Below are 24,963 nucleotides of genomic sequence, written 5' to 3' on the forward strand. Positions count from 1 at the left end.
AGCAGAAGACACAATCAGTATCAGCAGCCAAATGGGCTCACCAGTATCTTATAGTAAACCAAGAACCAAAAAGCATGTGCCAAGTATGGGTGAAACTCTTTGGTTTCTCTTACAGTAGAACCCAAAATGCATACATGAAAGAGTCCTATCCACAGAAATAATTTCACTTAAAGTGCTTAAATTTTCACATTTATATAGAACACTTTACCAGAGGCTAAATCCTTATATAAAGAACTACCATTGTTTAAACTGGCATAATATCTTATTAACAGACAATTCACAGTACCCATCATGTGATCCTGGCTGTAAAAACTAGATAATTTCATTAAATATTCCATAAAAACTAACTTTCTTAAAACAAATATTTAAGATACGTTCAATGTTATTTAAGTTCAGCTGTTTTTTTTTTTTTTTCAAAACAGGATTTAAACTAGCAATTGTATTAAAACCTGGCAATGAATGTATGGACTGTTGCCTGGTAATCTAGGCATCAGTCTATACATTCAGTCTCAGTAGAGTGTCACCTCCTCTTTCCTTAACTTAAATTGTTTGCATAAAGCTAAACTTAAAAAATATGTCATTTAGAGTAATCAGAAACATATGTAAACAGTTAATTTGTTACATTATCCTTCATACAGGAATGTTGTGTCTTTTGACTTTTCCCAGTTAGGGGTCGCCACAGCGGAACTCCGTTCCGCTAATGATTGGCAGTAGATTTTTACGTGCTGAGTTGACAGCACTGACGCGCAACATTCAATGAAGGTACACCCATTCACGCATGTCTCCACCCAGAAGACGCTACAGCTGAGAATCGAACAGGACAACGTTTTACTGTAAGGCAACAAAGCTACCGCAGCACCACCACAATGTTCTGAAATGAGGATATTTCAGCTCAGAAATTCTTGCTGAAAAAATGAAATATGAAAACATCCTAGAAGTCGTATGTACGATTGTCATAATTTGGTGGTGCATATTTTTATACGAGAGATATAAACATGTAAGACAACTATAAATTAAAAATTGCTATATTATTTCCTAATACATGTACAGTAGTTTGTAGGCAAACAGTTTTAAAATATTTGAATCTAGTTTGTTTGGTTTAACTGTATAATTAAGCAATAACCCATGCCTGGATGTGGGTAATGCTGGATTTACACACGGTTGGTATGGTTTGGTCACGAGGGCGAAGCCCGAGTGACCAAACAAAGACAACCTTGGGTAAAACCAGCATTACCCACATCCAGAAGTGGGTTATTGCTATTATACAATGACATTATTTAAGAAATAAAATACTTAATTTTCTTAAATAATGGCATTGTATAATGCCTCCGTGCTGCCCTTCTGCAGCTGTCCTGGGGCAGTTCTGATGCACTGTGCATGCATATGCTTACGCAGCACATCAGAGCTGTGTGTAGAGGAAGTAACGGAGAAAGGAAGATCTCCGTTGCTTTTTTAAAGCTGTCTCACTATATTAAATGAGTTTAACATAGCGAGATATGTTGAAAAAAAGCAATCGAGAAAGGAAGATCTCCGTTCCCTTTTTTAAAGCTGTCTCACTATGTTAAACGAGTTTAACATAGCGAGATATGTTGAAAAAAAGCAATGGAGAAAGGAAGATCTCCGTTCCCTTTTTTAAAGCTGTCTCACTATGTTAGATGAGTTTAACATAGCGAGACAGCTTTAAAAAAGGCAATGGAGAAAGGAAGATCTCCGTTGCTTTTTTAAAGCTGTCTCACTATGTTAAACAAGTTTAACATAGCGAGATATGTTGAAAAAAAGCAATGGAGAAAGGAAGATCTCCGTTCCCTTTTTTAAAGCTGTCTCACTATATTAAATGAGTTTAACATAGCGAGATATGTTGAAAAAAAGCAATGGAGAAAGGAAGATCTCTGTTCCCTTTTTTAAAGCTGTCTCACTATATTAAATGAGTTTAACATAGCGAGATATGTTGAAAAAAAGCAATGGAGAAAGGAAGATCTCCGTTGCTTTTTTAAAGCTGTCTCACTATGTTAAATGAGTTTAACATAGCGAGATATGTTGAAAAAAGGCAATGGAGAAAGGAAGATCTCCGTTCCCTTTTTTAAAGCTGTCTCACTATATTAAATGAGTTTAACATAGCGAGATATGTTGAAAAAAGGCAATGGAGAAAGGAAGATCTCCGTTCCCTTTTTTAAAGCTGTCTCACTATATTAAATGAGTTTAACATAGCGAGATATGTTGAAAAAAAGCAATGGAGAAAGGAAGATCTCCGTTCCCTTTTTTAAAGCTGTCTCACTATATTAAATGAGTTTAACATAGCGAGATATGTTGAAAAAAGGCAATGGAGAAAGGAAGATCTCCGTTCCCTTTTTTAAAGCTGTCTCACTATATTAAATGAGTTTAACATAGCGAGATATGTTGAATAAAGGCAATGGAGAAAGGAAGATCTCCGTTCCCTTTTTTAAAGCTGTCTCACTATATTAAATGAGTTTAACATAGCGAGACAGCTTTAAAAAAGGCAATGGAGAAAGGAAGATCTCCGTTCCCTTTTTTAAAGCTGTCTCACTATGTTAAATGAGTTTAACATAGCGAGATATGTTGAAAAAAAGCAATGGAGAAAGGAAGATCTCCGTTCCCTTTTTTAAAGCTGTCTCACTATGTTAGATGAGTTTAACATAGCGAGACAGCTTTAAAAAAGGCAATGGAGAAAGGAAGATCTCTGTTCCCTTTTTTAAAGCTGTCTCACTATATTAAATGAGTTTAACATAGCGAGATATGTTGAAAAAAAGCAATGGAGAAAGGAAGATCTCCGTTCCCTTTTTTAAAGCTGTCTCACTATATTAAATGAGTTTAACATAGCGAGATATGTTGAAAAAAGGCAATGGAGAAAGGAAGATCTCCGTTCCCTTTTTTAAAGCTGTCTCACTATATTAAATGAGTTTAACATAGCGAGATATGTTGAAAAAAAGCAATGGAGAAAGGAAGATCTCCGTTCCCTTTTTTAAAGCTGTCTCACTATATTAAATGAGTTTAACATAGCGAGACAGCTTTAAAAAAGGCAATGGAGAAAGGAAGATCTCCGTTCCCTTTTTTAAAGCTGTCTCACTATATTAAATGAGTTTAACATAGCGAGATATGTTGAATAAAGGCAATGGAGAAAGGAAGATCTCTGTTCCCTTTTTTAAAGCTGTCTCACTATATTAAATGAGTTTAACATAGCGAGATATGTTTAAAAAGCAATGGAGAAAGGAAGATCTCCGTTCCCTTTTTAAAGCTGTCTCACTATATTAAATGAGTTTAACATAGCGAGATATGTTGAAAAAGCAATGGAGAAAGGAAGATCTCCGTTCCTTTTTAAAGCTGTCTCACTATATTAAATGAGTTTAACATAGCGAGATATGTTGAAAAAGCAATGGAGAAAGGAAGATCTCCGTTCCTTTTTAAAGCTGTCTCACTATATTAAATGAGTTTAACATAGCGAGATATGTTGAAAAAAAGCAATGGAGAAAGGAAGATCTCCGTTCCCTTTTTTAAAGCTGTCTCACTATATTAAATGAGTTTAACATAGCGAGATATGTTGAAAAAAAGCAATGGAGAAAGGAAGATCTCCGTTGCTTTTTTAAAGCTGTCTCACTATGTTAAATGAGTTTAACATAGCGAGATATGTTGAAAAAAGGCAATGGAGAAAGGAAGATCTCTGTTCCCTTTTTTAAAGCTGTCTCACTATATTAAATGAGTTTAACATAGCGAGATATGTTGAAAAAAAGCAATGGAGAAAGGAAGATCTCCGTTCCCTTTTTTAAAGCTGTCTCACTATATTAAATGAGTTTAACATAGCGAGACAGCTTTAAAAAAGGCAATGGAGAAAGGAAGATCTCTGTTCCCTTTTTTAAAGCTGTCTCACTATATTAAATGAGTTTAACATAGCGAGATATGTTGAATAAAGGCAATGGAGAAAGGAAGATCTCCGTTCCCTTTTTTAAAGCTGTCTCACTATATTAAATGAGTTTAACATAGCGAGATATGTTGAAAAAAGGCAATGGAGAAAGGAAGATCTCCGTTCCTTTTTAAAGCTGTCTCACTATATTAAATGAGTTTAACATAGCGAGATATGTTGAAAAAGGCAATGGAGAAAGGAAGATCTCCGTTCCTTTTTAAAGCTGTCTCACTATATTAAATGAGTTTAACATAGCGAGATATGTTGAAAAAGGCAATGGAGAAAGGAAGATCTCCGTTCCCTTTTTAAAGCTGTCTCACTATATTAAATGAGTTTAACATAGCGAGATATGTTGAAAAAGGCAATGGAGAAAGGAAGATCTCCGTTCCCTTTTTTAAAGCTGTCTCACTATATTAAATGAGTTTAACATAGCGAGATATGTTGAAAAAAAGCAATGGAGAAAGGAAGATCTCCGTTCCCTTTTTTAAAGCTGTCTCACTATATTAAATGAGTTTAACATAGCGAGATATGTTGAAAAAAGGCAATGGAGAAAGGAAGATCTCCGTTCCCTTTTTAAAGCTGTCTCACTATATTAAATGAGTTTAACATAGCGAGATATGTTGAAAAAAGGCAATGGAGAAAGGAAGATCTCCGTTCCCTTTTTTAAAGCTGTCTCACTATATTAAATGAGTTTAACATAGCGAGATATGTTGAAAAAAGGCAATGGAGAAAGGAAGATCTCCGTTCCCTTTTTTAAAGCTGTCTCACTATATTAAATGAGTTTAACATAGCGAGATATGTTGAATAAAGGCAATGGAGAAAGGAAGATCTCCGTTCCCTTTTTTAAAGCTGTCTCACTATATTAAATGAGTTTAACATAGCGAGATATGTTGAAAAAAGGCAATGGAGAAAGGAAGATCTCTGTTCCCTTTTTTAAAGCTGTCTCACTATGTTAGATGAGTTTAACATAGCGAGACAGCTTTAAAAAAGGCAATGGAGAAAGGAAGATCTCCGTTGCTTTTTTAAAGCTGTCTCACTATGTTAAACAAGTTTAACATAGCGAGATATGTTGAATAAAGGCAATGGAAAGGAAGATCTCCGTTGCTTTTTTAAAGCTGTCTCACTATGTTAAATGTGTTTAACATAGCGAGATATGTTGAATAAAGGCAATGGAGAAAGGAAGATCTCCGTTCCCTTTTTTAAAGCTGTCTCACTATGTTAAATGTGTTTAACATAGCGAGATATGTTGAATAAAGGCAATGGAGAAAGGAAGATCTCTGTTCCCTTTTTTAAAGCTGTCTCGCTATGTTAGATGAGTTTAACATAGCGAGACAGCTTTAAAAAAGGCAATGGAGAAAGGAAGATCTCCGTTCCCTTTTTTAAAACTGTCTCGCTATGTTAAATGAGTTTAACATAGCAATACAGCTTTAAAAAGGCAATGGAGAAAGGAAGATCTCCATTGCTTTTTTTTTTTTAAGATATCTCGCTATGTTAAACTCATTTAATATAGTAAGATTACAGCAATGGAGCTCTTCCGTTGCTACCTCCTAACACAAAAAAAGTGAAGACTTATACTAATGGAAAAGGTCTGGGTGAGCAGACCTTTTTCCATTAGTATAAGTGGGATTTACAATGGGCACGCTGGTTGGGCTGGCCAATCAGCGTGCATGTTTCGGAATACTAATGGGAGCTCATTGTATAATTATTTGTTAACTGATACCTAATATGTTAATGATTTGTAGCATTTTACTTTGCGTCATTTTGTTGAAGTGTATTAAAATAATAAAAAATACCAAAAAGGCATATCATAAGTTGAATTCCAGAAACTGAGGGGCTTTTTATGCTGTGAACAAAACTGCTGCTTCACAGACCTTTTAGTTATTATCAGTTGAAATATCCTTTTTATCAATTTATTGTGCTGTGAAAAACAAATTATGTACAAAACCAAATATAACTTTTTTTTTTTACTTAATTCCACTCTCAGGAACACAATTCAGATATTTTCAGCTTATAAATGTATTTAAATAAATATACCTGTTGGCCTCATTTTAGTTACAGTGACTTGAGAAGACATGAAAAACTGTAGGAAACTGTAAACTTTGAATGGATGAAATGGCTGCTTGACATACCAGCTCTGTTTACTTCTCTGATTCTAGAATAAGGCAAAGATCTGGTTTAACCAACCATCTGCCTCAGTTTAATACTTGTTCCATTATTAAACTTTGAATGACTGAAATGACTGCTTGATATACCAGGTCTGCTTACTTCCCTAATTCTAAATGCAATGATCTGGTTTAACTAACCATCTAGCTCAGTTTTAACACGTGTTGTATCACTAAACTTTGTTGATCCATTCAATCTGTTCATGAAGTCTCATCAGCATTTAGAACCTACTCCTTAATCCTGGAGGCTGCTTTATAAGTGCACAGCATATTCTATAAAAATATAGAGTGACACTGATTTGTTTCCATCTTTTTTCAGACTGCAGCTTCTTATCATTTTAAAAGCTGCTTTTTCCACAAAACATCTGTAATAGAAGACTAAAATTTAAAAGGGAGCCAATGAGTAGAACTATTCAGACATAAATGGAACTTCCTTTTAATATCTATACTTCAAGATAATTTAAAATGTTATTATCCTGACTCCTTTTTACTGCATCACTACTCCAGGAACTCAGCATAGTTACTTTCATAATGCAGCACTAATGTTCAAAGCACTGTAAGCCAAAACATTTATTAGAAAGAATGTCTCAACCTAATCTGATTTGTGAAAAATTATTTTAAATGCCTAAGCACAATTTTCAACATACAGATTTATTTTAAAAGATGACATTAAAAATGACAAAATAGACATGAAGACATTAAAGACAAAACACTTTTTTCTAGAGAATAAAATTAATGTTCACCCTAAAACCACTCAATAAAACAACTTAAAGTTTTTAAAAGTAGAGAAAAGTTTTTTTTTTCAGCTAGGTTCAAATCCTGACTATTCAAAAAACAGAGCAAGAATAAATAATATAAGAGTTACTTAGAAAAGAAAGGTAACATACAATTTCTTCAAACATATCTGACTCAAGCTTTAATTTAAAAACGTATCTTCATTAAACTGTGGGAGAGAACAAAAAGCAAGGAAATCCATCAGTCAGGCAAGGTAAACCAAGACATAGAATTTCAGACTTTAAAAAGACAGCTTATACATTCTGTTGCAAGGAAACAGCTAAAGGGTGTTCCTATCTGCCCTAATAAAGTAATAGTGCCTTGTTACTCAACAGATGTACTAAAATAAATAAAGCTGTTTAATGATATTAAAAAGTTATAGCAAAAGCAGAAGGTAAATATTTAGATATTCTGCTAAGCTAAGTTATACAGCTGAAGGCATAAATAATGATATCCAGTTATCTGAAGCAGCCTGTCCATTTTAAATAAGCTTTCCCTCTGCCATAACATCCCAAAAGACTATAGACTACTGCAGAACAGTAACTTAACTGTCTTATGCAGAGTAACTGGTGAGATGGGTTAATACACTGAAAACATCTAAATGCCTCTAATGAACCCTTTCAGAAACACAGAACACTGTTTTACCCATTTCCACATGAAGAAAGGAAGAGTTAATCAGGGCAGCCTCAATTTAGTGAACTAAAGACTGTCGCCATTTTTTCTCAGAAAGATATATCAATACAAAAGAAATAAGAACACACACAACCTTTTCAACTTCTATAACAAAGCAAGAGAAAATTTATTTTTTTTCAATCAACAATGAAGATTCCCTGACACATTTAGAAAGTTAAACATACATATGCTAAAATCTCCTTTGCAGCAGTGTCAGTGGCAAATCCTTACCTTGTACTGAAATATAAAAAAAAAATCAGTGGTTGGGGAATTTTACAAAAATAACTGAACTAGGCAGCACAGTGGTGCAGTGGTTAACATTGTTGCCTCACAGCAAGAGGTTCTCCGGTTTGATTCTCGGCTGGGGTGCCTTCTGTGTGGCATTTGCATGTTCTCCCTGTGTTTGCGTGGGTTTCCTCCGGGTACTCCGGTTTCCTCCCACATTCCAAAGACATGCATCTGGAGCATTTCTCCCCGGGCCTCCGCTGAAAACAGGCTCTGTGGAACCTAGTCGGACATTCCCGGTCAACAAAATGTTTAAAAAAAAAAAAAACATGGCATCCATGGCTGGCTCCATTATAATTTACACTTACATAATTCTTTTTATTTTCAACTAGATAACAAACGCAATTGCATTTAATTGTATATTATCGATAATGTTATAAATACACACAATTTTGAAACTGAATTACTTAACATTCATTTTTATGTCATTCTGATATTTGTTTTAATCCAACTCCAAGATAGTTTCTTCTTTTTTTTCAATGCCAAAGCACATTCTGTGTGATTTATAACAAAGCACAGGTACTACGTAATTTCACATTTGATTTATCCCTCTTCATTTATAGTGATACACCTGGACTTGGGTAAGTTACTTTCAGCAGTTTTGATAATGATGCCACTAAAGTATTAATTGCATTAATTCTATTACTTTATTCTTAAAGGAAAATCTACATACAAACTAATTTATATTACCCAAGAGCAAGTATTCTTTTTTTTCATTTGCATTATTCCTGACAATGAATTCTGTGGAACCACTGTGTTAACAACATGTGAAGTCATTTTCCAGTCTAGTATGAGGCATCATTTCCAGTGCTAATTTCACCCAGTCCCAAGTTGTAGAAAGATGGTAGAAGGTTATTTACCACTCCTAAATATTGTTTCTACTTTAGCAGTCACACTGGCATTCCAGTGTCTTTAAAGACATACCTGGCTTAAACCAAACCTCAAAAGACTGGCTTGTCCATGCTTTCTCTCTTAAGTCCATAAGAAATAACTCAGTTATTGTCCAAGTCTTACTGTGAGTTAATCTTACTTTCCTCAATACATGACCTCTCCAGAGGAGGAGGAATCTCACCCCCCCCCCCCATCAGCATTCCTTTACCCTCTCACTCTTCTTTAAGGGCAGATTCTCAGCCCAGCCATCGACTGTGTTGATGTTATTGATGCTGTCAGGAACCAGGCCAAATAAAGTTAAACACTCCAGTTATGTACGTCAGTGCAGAGAATGGCCCAAGAATATTAAAACAAGATTTTCATTTATTTATGTGGCATATCACACAATTATTAATTATGACATAAAAAACAGCAGCACCAGCAGCAGAAACTGAAGTAGAACGAATTACGTAAAACTGCAAGCACAGAATACAGGGACAAGCTATTATATTAGAATAGATATAGTATATTCTGACTAGGCATCTTTAGATAAGCAATGCTCATACTAAATGAAGGGGTAGAATTTAAAGCAAGGGAATAGATGAAGTAAACACAAATGAGGCATTAGGACATAGATGTTTGATTCATTTAAGCTAATCAGCACCTCTTTTGTTTTACTTAGGTTTGGTGTGCATGGTCTATTTTACTTGCAAACATTTTTGTATTTTCTGATTTCGTGGACTGATTACCTTTTTCTCAGATGTTGCATATTACCCTTATGGTACCAAACACTGAGGGTGGGAGTGGCTTTGACTGTGGTGATAGAAAAGACCTTTGGTATGTACCTATATAGTTTTAGATAAAACTAAACAAACAGAATCCAGACCGCCCATTTCATGTTGTACTCTGTGCACTCAGTTGTTGTTGCACCACTGTAAAGCAGTGCATAATGGAAGTTCATGACAGTGATGTTTTGAGCATGTGTGAACATATATATTTATTTACATTTGTTAACCGGGAAAGTTCAACTGGGCCAGAAGCCTATTTTCAGTGGTGGCCTAGGGAGAAAAGCGCCACAGAAATATAAGCAAAATACAATAATTAGATAGTGCAATAGTATACATAGGTTCATATGTGTTTACTAGTCTAATGACCACAAGGGCCTTTTAAAAGCCTAGCCATGCATCCCAAATCTCTGACAAGTTCTGATACCATTGATAAGTGTAAGCATGGGCCTGGGAGGTGAACCATTTACAGGTTACTTGTTTGCATTAGAGACATAGGTGCCAAACCAGGGATGAATTTATGGTTTCCCATCCAATTGTCCAAATTGCACTTGAATTGGGTTAGGGAGCAACTCTGCTTCACATGGATGGGGAGCCTGCTCCACAGACAGGGTAGTCACTGGGATACATATCTATCTCTCCAGAAGGTCCTATTTATATCACAGGCAAGGTTTAAGTCTTTGGAATGAGTAATTCTGCTACTGTTTGTTTTGTGGATATGCAGGAGGTTCATCAGAGTGGGGTCTGACAATGCCCTGTATGCCAGCCATAGATCTCCACTCAAAAGCCTGTAGGAGACAGAATACAGGGATAGAGCCTTGAGGTGGTCTGCACAGGACATATTACTTATGCCCTGTATTCTTTTAGTGAGGAACCTCTATGGACATTCCAGTTGTTGTGGTAGGGTACATTGTACTCAATGATAGGTCTGATGAATGCCGAATACAGTGGAACAATGACTTCTTCTACTCAGATGCCATACCTTTGTTTATAAGTTGCACAACATAGAATGATTTCCTCAACACTGTAGCCATGTGATGATCAAAGGCTAGATTACTGTGTGTGTCCCTAAGTCCCTGACTACTGGGTCAACTCTAAGGGGTGTGTTGTCAATATGATACTTAACAGGGATGGATGACTTCCCAAAGGATACTATTATGTATTTCTTGGCATTTAGTTTTAGTTCATGGCACCGACACCAGTTATTTGTCTGTATCAGCCCCTCCTGGAAAACATTTGTGCCAGTGTGAGATTCAATGACAGCTCCTAATTTGCAATCATCTGCAAACTGAGAAGTAAATGCCAAAAAGGAGCGGTCCAAGAACTGATCCCAGAGGGATTCCACTTATGTCTGGCCTCTTTGTAGAGGTGGACTCCCCAATTCTAACTTTCTGGGTCCTGTCTGTGAGCCAGTTGGCTACCTACCAGGTGACATACAGGTAGGTACCTAACCTCTTGAGTTTGTCAACAATGCCCGAATGGGGTATTTTGTCAAATGCCTTAGCCAGGTCAAGGTAGGCACTGTGAATGATTTTGCCCTCATCCATTGCTTTGGTGACCTTCTCAAAGAAGTCGATCAGGTTGAGTAGTCATGATCTGCCCTTGATGAAACCAAACTGGGTTGGGTTCAGTGTCTGGAGGTTTTACTATATCTCTGTTGATCATCTCCATGATAATTCCTTCCATGGCTTTACATATAAGACTAGTGAGACTTACAGGTCTGTAGTTTCCAGGGTCTGTAGATGGCCCACCTTTGTGCAGAGGGATGACTGTTGCCTTTCTCCATTCATGAGGCAAAAAGCCTGTTTGGAGGCTTCAGTTAAATAGTAATTCTAGACGCCCTGATAGGTCATGTTTCATGCTATTTAGAAGACATCCTATGATATTGTCTGGGCCCATTGATGACATGTTCTTAGTCATAGAGAGAGCATTAAGGACCTGTTCCCTAGTGATAGTAGGGGGAGTTATATTTGATGATATTTCCTGAGGGAAGGTTGGGGAGGAGGGGTAAAGCTGTAGTTGAATTTATCAGTCAGCAGGTTTGCTATGTCTTCTGGCTCAGTATAGGTGGCTCCATTTACAATGTGTTCTGCAAACAATTGTGTATTGCCTTTGAGCTGCGGACATAACTAAATAATGCTTTGTGGTTGTCCTTGGCCTGGGAGGCCAAACTTACCTCAAATTTGGCTTTGTTGGACTTTATTTGCCCTCTGAGTTGTTTGTTTAGTTTGATAAGAGTGCTTTTATCCTTCTGGGTGCTGCACCTCCTAATTTTTGACATGATTATCTTCCTCCTGTTATACATTCAATTGATTGTGTGATTCCACTATGGTGGCTTGTTTTTTAGGTTAGTTCTGTACTTCTTCCTGTTGGGTACAGCTGCCTCCATGCAGCTATTAACATGCTTGTACAGGGTTTCTGTGAACAGTTCTGCATAGGCAGCAGTGTTCTCATGGTTTATAGGGGCTTGAAATTTTGCCAGGTTCTCACTTACTAGCAGGAGGTTAGCCTTGGAATAATTCCTGAATATTCCCAGCTGAGCTGGGGGGGTCCAGGTTTTATTTTTACTTCAGAGGAGAACATTTTGTGGTCTGACCTTACCAGGGAAGGCATTACAGTAGGGGGTGTGCAGCACTCTCCCATATTAGTGAGGACTAGATCCAGTGTGGTTGCACCCCTGGTTGGTGTACTGACTATCTGGTCCAGGTCGTTTGTGTTTACAGAATCCAGGAATCTCTGTGCATGTGCATTTGATGTCATATAGGATTCTCAGTTAATAGTGGAGTAATTAAAGTCACCCATGAATATGGTATTGGGTCAGATGGTTAGTGTTTCTATTAAGTTTAAATACATGGTATGGATTTCCTTGGTCATGGAGGGGTACCTGTAGCTTGCAAGGAAGTGGTACTGGATTTTACCTATGGTGATTTGAACATGGAGCAGCTCAAGTGAATTGTCCTGTTTGACCAGCCTTGAAGTATATTTATTTTTGATGTAAATAGAGACACCTCCAACTTTAGTCTCTGCCTGTGAAGTAGCTGGTCTAAATGTTTGGAAGGCATTATAACCTTGCACTGTTGGTATGCTCTCCGCGCTTTAAACCACAGACCGCAGAGACATCAGCATTCTCTTGGGTAAAGAGAGTTTCCAGGGAGTGGAGTATTTTGTTTTGGCTCCTAGCACTGAGCAGTAATACCTTTAGATTTTCTTGGTTTCGATTTGCTATGACGGAAGTACAAAGGCACTATGGGGGAAGACAATGTTTTAGCTAATATTCAAAAGCCTAGAGGGGGGAGGTGCAGACCATCTCTGGCAAAGCAGTGTGGTCTGTTGACCATCTTCTTCCAAGCTGACAAATATTGCACCCCTTAGAATGACACCAGAAACTAAGCCAGTGATTAAAGTCAATCATCTTCTGTTCATATTGTGGCATCATCCTTGGGGAAGGTAAAATACTGCTCAGTGCTAGGCTCATACCATCCTGAGATACATATTTCGAGAGGTCTGCGATGTCTCTCTTCATATGGTCTAGGGAGGTATGTCTCAGGTCATTTACTGACACATGGACTATGATTGAGTTATATTGGTAATTGTGGTCCAATGACCAGAGTGCATGCATAATGTGGCAGATCCTAGTCCCGGATAACCAACTGACCATAACTTTCTCCTTACTCAGCCTGCTGAGAGGGACATCAGTGTGTCTCACAATGGAGTCTCCAATGACTAGAATGTTGGATTGTGTGTTAACTTGCATTATGGGCTTAAAGGTAGAGGCTCCATGAGATGTAGCTCTATGTGTTGATGTGGGTGTTGTTTTGAAAGGGTGTGTTTGGGGCTGCTGAGGGCATTTCTTATGTGTACTTTGTCTAGGAGGTCTTTGTGGTTTAGGAAGGTTACATGTACATGCCTCAGTACATGTAGGTCTGTATGCCTGCTTTGAATTGTGCGTGATGGGTGCAGCATGTGTACTACTGACAACCTTATTGACATTAGGAATACTTTTATATGAGAGCTTTGCCTCCAGTGACATTGTGTAAATAAATCTCTCACATACCATATCAGTCTATTTGAGAATTAACTGGTTGCCAGTACACATAAGGCAATTTCTGAATTGCCTCAGGATTCCCATATCCACCAAGCCAGTAACAGAGACAGTAAGAAAGTTCATATCCATAGCAACAAACCTTTTTTATTGATCAGACTGATGGAGTGAAAAAATCAGTCACTGGTTTGCAACTATGTGGACAGTGCTTGTCACTGCAAACTAGCTGTCCTGTGTGCAACTAGATGTTGTGTCTTTTGGCTTTTCCTGGTTAGGGGTTGCCACAGTGGAACTCCGGTCCGCTAATGATTGGCAGTAGATTTTTACGTACAGAGTTGCCGGCCCTGATGCACAACCTTCAACAAAGGTACGCCAATTCACGCATGTCTCCACACAGAAGATGCTCTAGCTGAGAATCAAACAGGAGAAATTTCAATTGTGCTTTTACAGGAAAAATGTTATGCAAGGTGCCTGAGTCTGTACAGAGCACTGCCAAACACTTGTGGGGGAACTAATACGTAGACCCTGAAAATTTAAGGATGAAGTATTTAGGCAGATATTCTGAAGTTAGAACAAATCAAGCAGTACTTACTGAAAACAAAGAATTAGCGTGTCAAGAATGATGAAAAGAGGGGTGTCGCATGAATGGCTATAGCCTGGCTACTACTTATGCTGGTCTCAGCACAGCTTCACTCTGTTGAGATACAATACTCCTTTGCTTCTTGTCTCACCAGAAGCAAAATGTTAGCACCAGTTCCAAGAAGAGAAGCAGGCTACAGCCTGTCTGGTGATCCGCAATCTTGTCCCAGATGATGCAAGGGTCTGTAGGCTTGTAGCCTTTTTCTGGTAGATGCCTCAAATAGTAACCAGACCAATCAGGTACATTAAGCACAGACACTCACTGTCCAGCCAGAAACAGTCAGGAATCAATACACTCTGCTCCCATACCTCTCAACCTGGAAACATCAAAAATCTGGGCAAGGCCCATGAAAAATAGGTACAAATCTGTACACTGATTAGCATCTAGTTTGCATACATAACTGCATAGCCCCACCCACTCCAATGGAATTGTGGGGTACCAGCTTTCAAACGCAAACTGAGGAACAGACAATCAAAATATGGCACCAGAGTCCCTCTGCAGCCATCCCAATGTCCCATTACCTGGCTATTTCACCCCATTTACCATAAACACTAATGTGTGCATACTGCATTACTTCTACAATGATTTGGATTTTATTTTTACATTTTACAGCACAACAATGCAGAAACACTAATAGACATCTGGTAAACAAAGCAAAAATGTCTCACAATGAAAACAGGCTTGGCATTAAAACTTCTCTGCCCTTGAAACTCATATTAATTGAAACAGCATTGAAACTCACACCACATCCAAAGAAAATGCATCTGGTCAGTGGTGGATAAAGATTACCTTTGGGCTGTTTTCAAATCATTGTCCCTTTGCACACAAAACAAGAAACATACATGTGTTCTTTTCTTTGATACACCTTCCTGACTATTAAATTATATTCCTTGTATAATACAAGTTGTATTATACAACACACTTGTTAGAGCGCATTTTAAAATTTATTGTTTGAACATTTTTCCAGTAGGCTATACTGTAGGCAATGAAACAAAACGCATGAACCAATAATGACAAAACTGCCCAATTCAGAACATTTCCATCATAAAAGTTTACTTCCATACCCACACTATAAATAAAATGACAGTAGTGTAAGCCATAGGCATCTTGCACAGCGTTTCACACTTATTTTCAATTTAATTTTTTTTTTTTTGGGGGGGGGGGCAAAAGGTCAAAACACCAGGGACACATTTTAAACATTTCTTGTATAATTTTGTAAAGTTGCTAGAATAAAATGTTGTGTTACCACCATGCATTTCACTGGCAAGTTTTGAACCCAGGACAATACCCTATGCACTAGGGTCAGAACATACCACTATACTAAATCAGCAGCTTCCTGAAAAGTAGGAAGACTGAAACTTAATGGCTATCATTTAGTGAATTAATTTCTCATTTCTTACCATAGCTCTCAACCTGTTAGCACAAAAAACCTGGACAAAGCCAATAATGAGGGAATACAAATTCAGTTCTCACTTCTCACCATAGCTCTCAACTCTTAGCACAAAAAACCTGGACAATTATTGTATATTCAATTGATTCATCACACTCTGTATGTATGTTATTTTCTCTGTCTCTTGTGAAAGTTTTCTCCCTGGATCTCCGCTAAAAAGGAGTTTTCCACCCATTTGAACTTTTTCAGTCAATAAAAGCAATAAATGAATAAACAAACAATACTACATTCACTATGCCAGAAATTGAGAATATAAACCAGCATAATGCTCAATTAAAATCCAAACTCTGTTTAATATATTAAGATACACACAAGATAAAAATGATGCTGCTTTATAATTCATTTTGGAAAATATGTGGTAGAAAAGGTTAGTTTCTAAGACTGGAAAAAATGTTTCTTGAAAAAATGTTTGCTGTTAAGGAGTATGAGAAAATATGAAAATAACATTTGCTGTTGGTTTTGAAAGGAAAAGAGCTGATTTATATAAAGTCAGAAAATGCCTCTGAAGTATTAATACAAAAATACAAGTCCAAATGCTAGCAGGAAAAGCTTAGAATTAACAGAACTGTTGATTTTAAACTAGAAGGGGTAGCTTCCAATATTTTGTCTGAAGTTACTTTAAAAGTACTGTTTTTCAATGCAACAAAAAAGAGCTGTGTTTACATTGTTAAAACATTAAAAACACAAGTTAATCAAAGATGCTGATATGAATAAAATATAATGAAATTACAATATTCTTTTTAAACCATTTCACTTTGAGAAGTTAATTGATACTGCTGATATTTTAGTCACTTCTCTTAAGAAAAGCTATGAATTTGATATATAGCCAAACACTGTTTATATACAGAATCAGACACACACACTTGAATCCTCCTACGCAGCTAATAATATCTAAACAATTTCAGCTGCATTCTACAGGAAGTCAGAAGCCATGGTGACTGAGCTGAACACTAGGCATCAAATAAATTGCATTTAATAAATAAGGCAGCAAACAGCAATGAGTAGAGATACAGATAGGCTTCTCCTCCCCCAGGCAATTAACTACAAAGTGAATAGAAAGTAAATGCAATCAGTGTGACAAAACCTTTCCTAAATTAACTCGAGCGATAACTCCTTACCACTCCTTGCAGACAGTTCATCCAGCCTTCTAAATAAAAAAAATAAATCCATGCCATTTGACCATAACTGCTAAATCCATGCCGTTTCACCATAACTGCTCGTAAAGCGTTTCAACATAAATAAAATCATTCCTGCTCGCAAACTACCTGCAAATACATCGTAATCTCGATTCCGATAGGCTGGTAGCCCTGATGAGCTGACGTCATTGCGCACGCGATGACGTCATCTCAAAGCACGAAAAATAAAAATAAAGTGAAAAAACTAATTAAAAAAAATCGGAAATGAAGGGGTGCCACTCTGGAATCGTGGCACCCCATTACTGGGACCCCAAAACTCGGTAAAAACCAAGTAATTCGGGACAGTTGTGAGGTATGTCTGCTCCTACTCTCACCAGGATCAGAATATAAGCACAGATTCCAAGCCGTCACCTATAAAGCAGTTCAATATAATTTTCTAGTAGATACTGGTTCAAAAAGAAAAACACACAAGCATTTCAGTAAAGATGTGAGAAAAATAAAAATAGTACTGTGTACATATTAAATAATAGTTATGAACAAATGTGATTTCCTTTATTTTTTTGAGTAGTTATAACACAGAGGAGAGGGAGAAAATGAGGTAAGGAGTGGACAGTGTGATGACAGAGTTATAGATATCTTGTCAGTCAGGTTTGGTGCAGGAGCAATGCCAGTTTTTGGATAGATGTTCAAATAGTAATTGTTTGAAATTGGTAGATTCAGGTGTGTTTTGGAGGGTGTCGGGTAGACAGTTCCATAATTTGGCTATTTGATTTGAGAATAGGGCTTCACTGTGAGTGTTGTTAGATTTGTTTACTGTGAGAAAGTTTCTGTCTGCAAATCTTAGACTTCGTGGGCATGAGTAGAGAACAACAAGTTCCTTGAGGGATGGGCAACTGTCGGGATGGAAGATGATATTGTGTGTGAATTTAAGTTGGTAGAGATGGAGAAGGTTCGGTAGCTTGAGCCAATTTAATTTATGTAGATTAATACATTGGTGGGTTTGGTGGGAAAGGTTGGCTGTGAAGTGGGTTATTTTGTTGTAGCAAGTTTCCAATTTGGTTAAGTCTGATTTTTTTAAGTTGGTAAAGAGGGGAAAGCATAAAGGAGTGTTGAGAGGAGGAAGGTTCTGGATATGGCTAGTCTGGTATTGTCAGTGAGGAATAGCTTGCTTCTTCTGTACAGTGAGCCAAGTCTGACGTGAACTTTCTTAACTGTGATGGCTATGTGCTGGTCAAATTTGAGTTTGTTGTCGATAGTCATGCCAAGGAATTTTGTATGCTCAACTGGTTGGATGACTGTGTTGCTTGCTGAGAGAATGGTGAAAGGCGGAGTGGTAGGTGATTGTTTGCTTCTGGTAAATAGCATTAACTGTGTCTTTTTGGGGTTGAGGATTAGTTGTGATTTACTTAGATTAGTTTCATTATCATTAAAAGCTTGTTGGGCTACTATTTGGGGGTCTGGTAAGGTATCTGCTGAGCAGATTAAAGTTGAATCATCTGCATACTAAACTACTTTAACGTGTTGTTGATGAGGCTAGATCATTAGAGATGATGAAAAAAAGGGACCCTAGTATGGATCCTTGGGGGACTCTGGCTGAGACAGGCAGAGGTGGTGAGAGTTCAGATTTCTATCATACTGCTTCTTGTCTGTCAGAAAGATAGCTTAGGAACCAGGAGAGGGAAGTCTGTGATAGGTTTAGTGAGGCAAGAGCACTAAGGAGTTTCTGATGGGAGACAGTGTCGAACACTTTTGACATGTCTAGGAAGATTGATGCTACTTGCTGGTTTAAATTTCTGACTTGGTTGATGGTGTTAGAGAAATTAATTAGGGCTGTGGTGATGCTGTGATTCAGTCTGAAACCATGCTGGGAGGGAGAGATAAGGTTGTGAGATAGCAGGTATTGTAGTAATTGAGCATGTACACATTTTTCTAGAATTTTGACACATGGGGAAATGATGGCTATGGGTCTGTAATTCTTTAATTTTGTTGATGTTCCTTCTTTATGTAGACGGGTGATATAGGAAATTTTCCATAATATGGGGACATATTGTTCTGCTATAGACCTATTTACCAGAATGGAGATAGACAGAGCTATGACATCAGCTGAAAGCTTGAGGTACTCACTGGGGAGTTGGTCAGCTGCTAAGGAAGAAGGTTTCAGTTTTTTTTCAGCATCGTTCTTATGGTGTTAGTTGGGACAGCTTTGAGGTCAAGAGAATTGTTGTTAGTTTCCACATTAGGTAGAAGAGACAGTGGGGTGGAACTGTTCCCTGTAATTAAGGAGAGGATGGTGTTTATTAAGTAGGTGTTGATTTGTGAGGCAATACTTATGCTTTGGTCATTGGTTGTTGGTTCTGGGGTTGTGGCTTTACCTGGGTGGAGTAGCGAGTTAATTGCCTGCCAGTACTTTTTGGGATTGTTTTCATATTTGTTTTGCATAAATGTATAATATGTTTGTTTTTTTGTCTAGTTTGAGTTGTTTTTTTTTTGTTTGTTTGTTTGATTGTGGAGCTGCTGGTATGCTAACAGAGTTTTATTGTCTTTTGTTTTCTGGTATTGAAACCAGGTTTTTTTCCCTTAGTTTTTGAAGTCTGATGGTTTCTTGTCATATCCAGGGCAGTCTCTTATTTTTAACATGACATGTATGAGTTGGTGCTAAGCTATTTAGAATACCTAAAAATTTGTCATTGAAGTATGTTACAGCCTGGTTGAGTTAGAGACGATGGAGTGGTGTCCAGTTCCATTTATTGAGCACATCTAAGAATCTTTCATTGGAGAAGTTTTTGGTATTTTGTATGACTTTGTAAACTATGATTCTGGGTGGGTTGAGCTGATGACAGATTAAGTAGGTAGGTCTATGGTCCCTTACATTATTCGGAAGGCATCCAGAGAGATAGTTGTGGCTGGTACTGTTAATAAGTGACCAGTCTAAGATAGATTCCCTTTTGCTATGTTTATCTGTTTGAGTAGGAAACTAGATAGATTGGGAGAAACCATGTAGATTTATGAAGGTGAATGGGTTATCACCAGTGCAAGTGTTCCAGTCTAAGTTGAAGGTGAAGTTGCCTGTGATAATGGTTTCGTGGGAGTAGGATGAAGCTGTCCAGGCTATGAGTTCCTCACTGGCAGTGGGAGTATTGTTGGAAGGTATGTCAGTGGCTATTATGGTAATATTTTTTTTGTGGGGGGGTGATTCTGAGCTGTGTTACTAGGACTTCAAAGTTCTTATCGTTAGGGTAATTGATGGGTAGGTAGTCTATGCTTATGTTATCTTTATAGAAGATTGCAACCCCACCTCCCTTCTTCCTTATCCTGTCTAACCTGTCTACACAGTAACCTTGTGGGAGTAAGTCTGGGTCTCTTATATGGGGTTTCAGCCAACTTTCTGTTGCTATAAGAATGTCTGGTGAATATTGTGCAATGACTGCATGAAAGTCTGTGATTTTGTTAACTAGGCTTCTAGGCTTCATGTTAAAAATGAGAAGGTCTGCAGTTTTAATGTGAGGAGGGGGTAGAATGGTAGGCATGATGGCAGTATGTGGCCTGGGACTGGGGTGTATATCACCACTACAGAGAATCTGTGCTAATATACATGCATGATTGTGTGACAGTTTGGAGAATATGTGAAGGTGTTTGCTGAAGTGGTTAGTGGTATTGCTGACAACCACATTTGAATTGGAATTATGCAATAGGTGTGTGATTGTAGAGTTGGGAGGAGATCGCAAGGTACAAGAGTGAGGAGTGGATGGTATTAGTATAAAACAGTGTGGAGCTATGGACATGTTGCATCTGTAGGTGAATGTAGGATGTTAGATAGTATGCAGATAGCAATATGGTATAGAGTGTGGGCAAGAGAAAGAGCATGGTGTGAATTCTTTGTTTTGGAATGTTAGGTTAGTTGGATGGTGTGATAAAGAAGATGTAGGTACAGAGGGGTGTTGGTGTAGTGTGGTGGGAGTAGTGTGATTAAGAACAGTTGCAATTAAGTTGTGTGAGGGGAGGAAGGAATGTTACAAATAGTGCACTGGTTAATTGAGGTGTGACTGTTGGAGAGAGGGTGATTGCTGATTGGGGTAGTTGGGTGACTGGTTATGTTTGTATAAGTCTAGGTGATTCAGGAGTGGATGGGAATGGGGTAGGGTAGAGTAGCAGAGTAAGCCCTAGTGTAGTGAGGACAAATGGCGAGGGCTGATCCCCTTCACAAAAGAGTGCAAAGAAAAACAATCAGTATGAGAAGTGGAAACCTTGGCGCTGTAAGGTAAGTGAAAACAAGGAAGAGGTAGAGGCAGAAAGGTAGGAGTCTAAACAGATAGCTGCAGAAACACTACTTTTATGTCCTTGGTGTGTAAGTAAATCAACAAAGGAAGGCACATTTATTTGGGGACAAAACACACCAAGTCTTAATTTTCTAGGAATTCCAGTGGGAAGCCAGATTTATTTGGTACAAGATACAGCAAGTAAACTGTTAGTTGTGCCACCTAGTGTCAAGAGATGAAGCTATAGTTGCCTGGGGTATGGGGGGAGCTCTTGTAGGTGTGCACATCATCTGAAACAATGTTTACAAATTAACTAGTAAAAGTACCAAATTTACTATAAAAAGAATTGCAAACATCCAGTCACAATGTTTAAAAAATGATTATTAAAGGACCAAATTTGCTGATAATAAGAATTGTAAACATTTAGTCACCTATGCAGACTTTTCTGGTGGGTATCCTTATTAAAAAGTGTTATTCTTGGCTAGAAATAACTGTAGGGAGAAATTGAACCATAGCAGTGGTTTTATTTGGCAATGCTGCAATTGCTAGGGGGGAACCCAAGCTGTGATGATAAAGGCAGAACAAATGTGCTATCCTTATTAAAAAGTGCTATTCTTGGCTTTAAATAGCTGTAGGGAGAAACTGGACTGTAGCAATGTTTTTCTTTGGTAATATTGCAGTTGCTTGCGGGGGGGGGGGGGGCGAGCTGAGATGATAAAGGCAGACCAAGTGTGTTGCAGGCATGGACACTGTAAAAGGGGCTGGGGAGAGTAACTCCACCACAACCAGGCCAAAAATAACTCACCTAGGAGTGTCTTCCCAGGTAAGCCACAGCATGTGAAGCTTTGTGGAAAACAGGCAAAAATGGATGGAGTTGTTACTGGTTCAGTGAGATTTGTAAATGAACTACTGTTGAAACACTAAGCTGAGAAGCTCAAATACTGATCAATCCCAAATACTGAAGACATACAAAAACAACAATAACTAACAGAGAAGAACCCCACAATAATTATGCCAGTTGTACCTTGAATTCCAGGAAGACCAGGAGCACCAGTAATGCCAGCAGTTCCAGGAATACCAGGAATGCCAGGACATCCCTGAAGGACAGCAAGCTTCTCTGAACCACTGAGACCAATAAGTTTCACATCTGAAACAAAAACAGAGACCATTCACCCAATTAGAATTAAAGCACTCTTACTCATCTCATGTAATTCACAGTCATATCTTTTTCTCCCTCTCACATTAATTACTACTGTCATGAGAAAAAATAATTATCTTCATTTAAGGGTTTTATCATTCAAGTAAATCTTATATTGCAGCTAGCAGCATGTGTATCCATACAGAACTATAATGTATTATTTATTGTTGTTTTATTTTACATTATCAACCTTTTTTCTTCCACAGTAATTTCAACATTACAGCTCACTTTCTTAATTACAATTTGATTCAAGCAATTTAAAATATTTATCTGCAGTGTTTTCCATACCTTACAATCCATGACTTGTACTTTACATTTATTGTTTATTTTTTAGTTTATTTATTCCTGGCCAGCCATTCTGATGTAGGCTGAATTGTCTGATGCAGCCTTCGTGGCCTTTTATAGACCATTTCCTGCTTCTTGTAATATTGTTTTTGTAAGACAAACCACTGACATTCAGATAAGCTTGATTCTAAAGCTATATGTAATCAGTCAAAGCAAAACCTAATTTTGCTTCTATTGCATCCTTATTCTTTAGAGTACACAGTTATTTACAATTTTTATATTTAATTTTTAACTATTGACATTGAAAAGTTTCTTAGAAAAAGATATATGCAACTTGATTCTTAAGCTTAAAACATCCCTTATTAATTGAAATGTTCTTGTTAGTTTTAATATGTATACTTTCACCCTCCCATTGTCATTTTATGAAACATGCAATTTGTTGTTACAAGACAGAATGGTTTCTGTTTTACAAAAAAAAAAATACTTTGTTCTTTGATGAAGCTGTTGTTGTTGTGTCTTTCGGCTTTTCCCAGTTAGGGGTCGCCACAGCGGAACTCCGGTCCGCTAATGATTGGCAGTTGATTTTTACGTACCGAGTTGCCAGCCCTGACACACAACCTTCAACGAAGGTACGCCCATTCACAAATGTCTCCAAGCAGAAGATGCTCTAGCTGAGAATCGAACCGGACAGCGTCTTACTGTGAGGCGACAACGCTACCAAGCCGTAAAGTATTAAATTAGCAAAATTATAACAACAGCCAAAAACTATGCTTTTACCTTGCTAATTAGCATATATATATATATATATATATATATATATATATATATATATTATATTTAAGGTCCATTTGTTTATTACTGCATTTCTTCTTGTATTTGTTGTAGATAAATTACTTTAGTGAGCTACGACAGTTATACTTGCAGATAATTTTCATGGCTGGGCTTCTATACTTGGTCTATGTATTTGCAATGGGCATACAAACTTTAATTATAAATTTGACATGTTATCAAAAAAACAAAATGTTTTGCTCATCATTACATTTCTGTGCATATAAGATTTAAACAAGTTAGTTACCATATCAGAAAATTTTATCATGTAAAGATTTATTTGATGCAGCTATATTGCAGATCAGAAAAGCCCACTTACACACAACACACACAATTTCTTTCCTCACAATTCTTAGTTGCATGTATGCTAAAAATTATTTTGCACCATAGTATTATATTTTTATGTTATGTTCTATATACATGGTCTGTTGGCCATGTAGTCATTCATATATATATATATATATATATATATATATATAGAGAGAGAGAGAGAGAGAGAGAGCTAGGTTTACTATCAAAATGTAGAAACACATTTGTCTGAGTAATGACTTATTCGAAAACAAAAGTCAAGAATGGAAACATTATTTAATCAAAACAATGAAAGTGGTAATGTGGCTAATTCAAAATTCAGTATTATCAACATTACCCAACGTACCTTGCCTTCTGCTGATTTCATACCAATGTTTTGCAGGGAGGCAAGCATTCATGCACCCCCCCCCATGTTGGGGGCTGTGCCCCCACACCCCATGCTTATTATATATGCAAACACTGAGATCTTACTACAGTGAGGAAAAGGGTAAATTTCCCAATCCCCACTGTAGTGTGATGTCCAGTCAGAACACTGAGCTCATATGAGCGAATGCACAATAGCATTCACTGTTGTTTTATTCTAACATGCACGGATCGACGTTACGGAAAATTGGAACCATAATTTTGACCTTCCAAGTTTTTCATAACTACCATACAACATGTTGATAGTAAACCATATTGCTGCATATTAAACACTCAGTACCTGTCATTTTACCTGAGCTGCAGCTTGAATCAAATCAGTATACAATTTATCACTGTTGGAATAATGCCTTGTACAGCTATTAATATTTTGTGTAATGTTACAAGTTCTACTTCCTGGATAGCGACCACAAATAAAGATGCTAAAGACAGATTCTGCTTACCAGGGCAGGATTCTTCTGCATCAGTAGATGCAGCAAAGCAGAGAAGCAGTACCATTAGGACCTGATTCGGCATCTCTAAAACAGTTGATACGATGCTCATCCACTCCTTCACAAGCTGTGTTACATGAGCGGCATTTCTAGCACTTAAATAATGAAAACACTCTCCACTTATATCTTCTTCATATTAAAGAAACCTCTGTTTTTGTGAAATTACCCCAGGGTGTTGAGTTTATTTTGTACTACCTTGTGTTTTAGAGTCCTGATTTCTTGTAAAAGATATTTTCTGTTCAGTGACTTACAATGCTTTAACTGTGCATCTTTTACGTGTGACTTGAGTCTCCTATTCATGATGTGTTTACATCTCAAACTTGAGACAGCTTGCAAAAATACTGAGGTTAAAGGGTGGGTTAAAATAAAGAATTTTTATTTACTGTGTATGCTATGTGGGTAAAACATTTCACAATTAAAAGCATATGATATCCACAGAAAAAA

At 37.4% G+C, this 24,963-nt stretch overlaps 1 protein-coding gene across 2 annotated transcripts in view; it reads right to left on the reverse strand.

The window, feature by feature from the left end:
* Window positions 1-24,598, reverse strand: part of LOC122790307 (ficolin-2-like) — a 272,987-nt gene extending 248,389 nt beyond the window's left edge. For both annotated transcript variants that reach the window (XM_044057825.1, XM_044057824.1), the window contains exons 1-2: window positions 24,472-24,598; window positions 22,013-22,135 (exon numbers count right to left, since the gene is read on the reverse strand). In XM_044057825.1, coding sequence (XP_043913760.1) covers window positions 22,013-22,135; window positions 24,472-24,571 — 223 coding nt within the window. In that variant the 5' untranslated portion in view covers window positions 24,572-24,598. The remainder of the gene's footprint in view (window positions 1-22,012; window positions 22,136-24,471) is intronic.
* Between the last annotated feature and the right edge of the window lie 365 nt (window positions 24,599-24,963).

This window comes from Protopterus annectens, chromosome 16.part0 (assembly GCF_019279795.1).
Source record: "Protopterus annectens isolate FY-2018-M chromosome 16.part0, PAN1.0, whole genome shotgun sequence".
Lineage (NCBI taxonomy): Eukaryota > Metazoa > Chordata > Ceratodontiformes > Protopteridae > Protopterus > Protopterus annectens.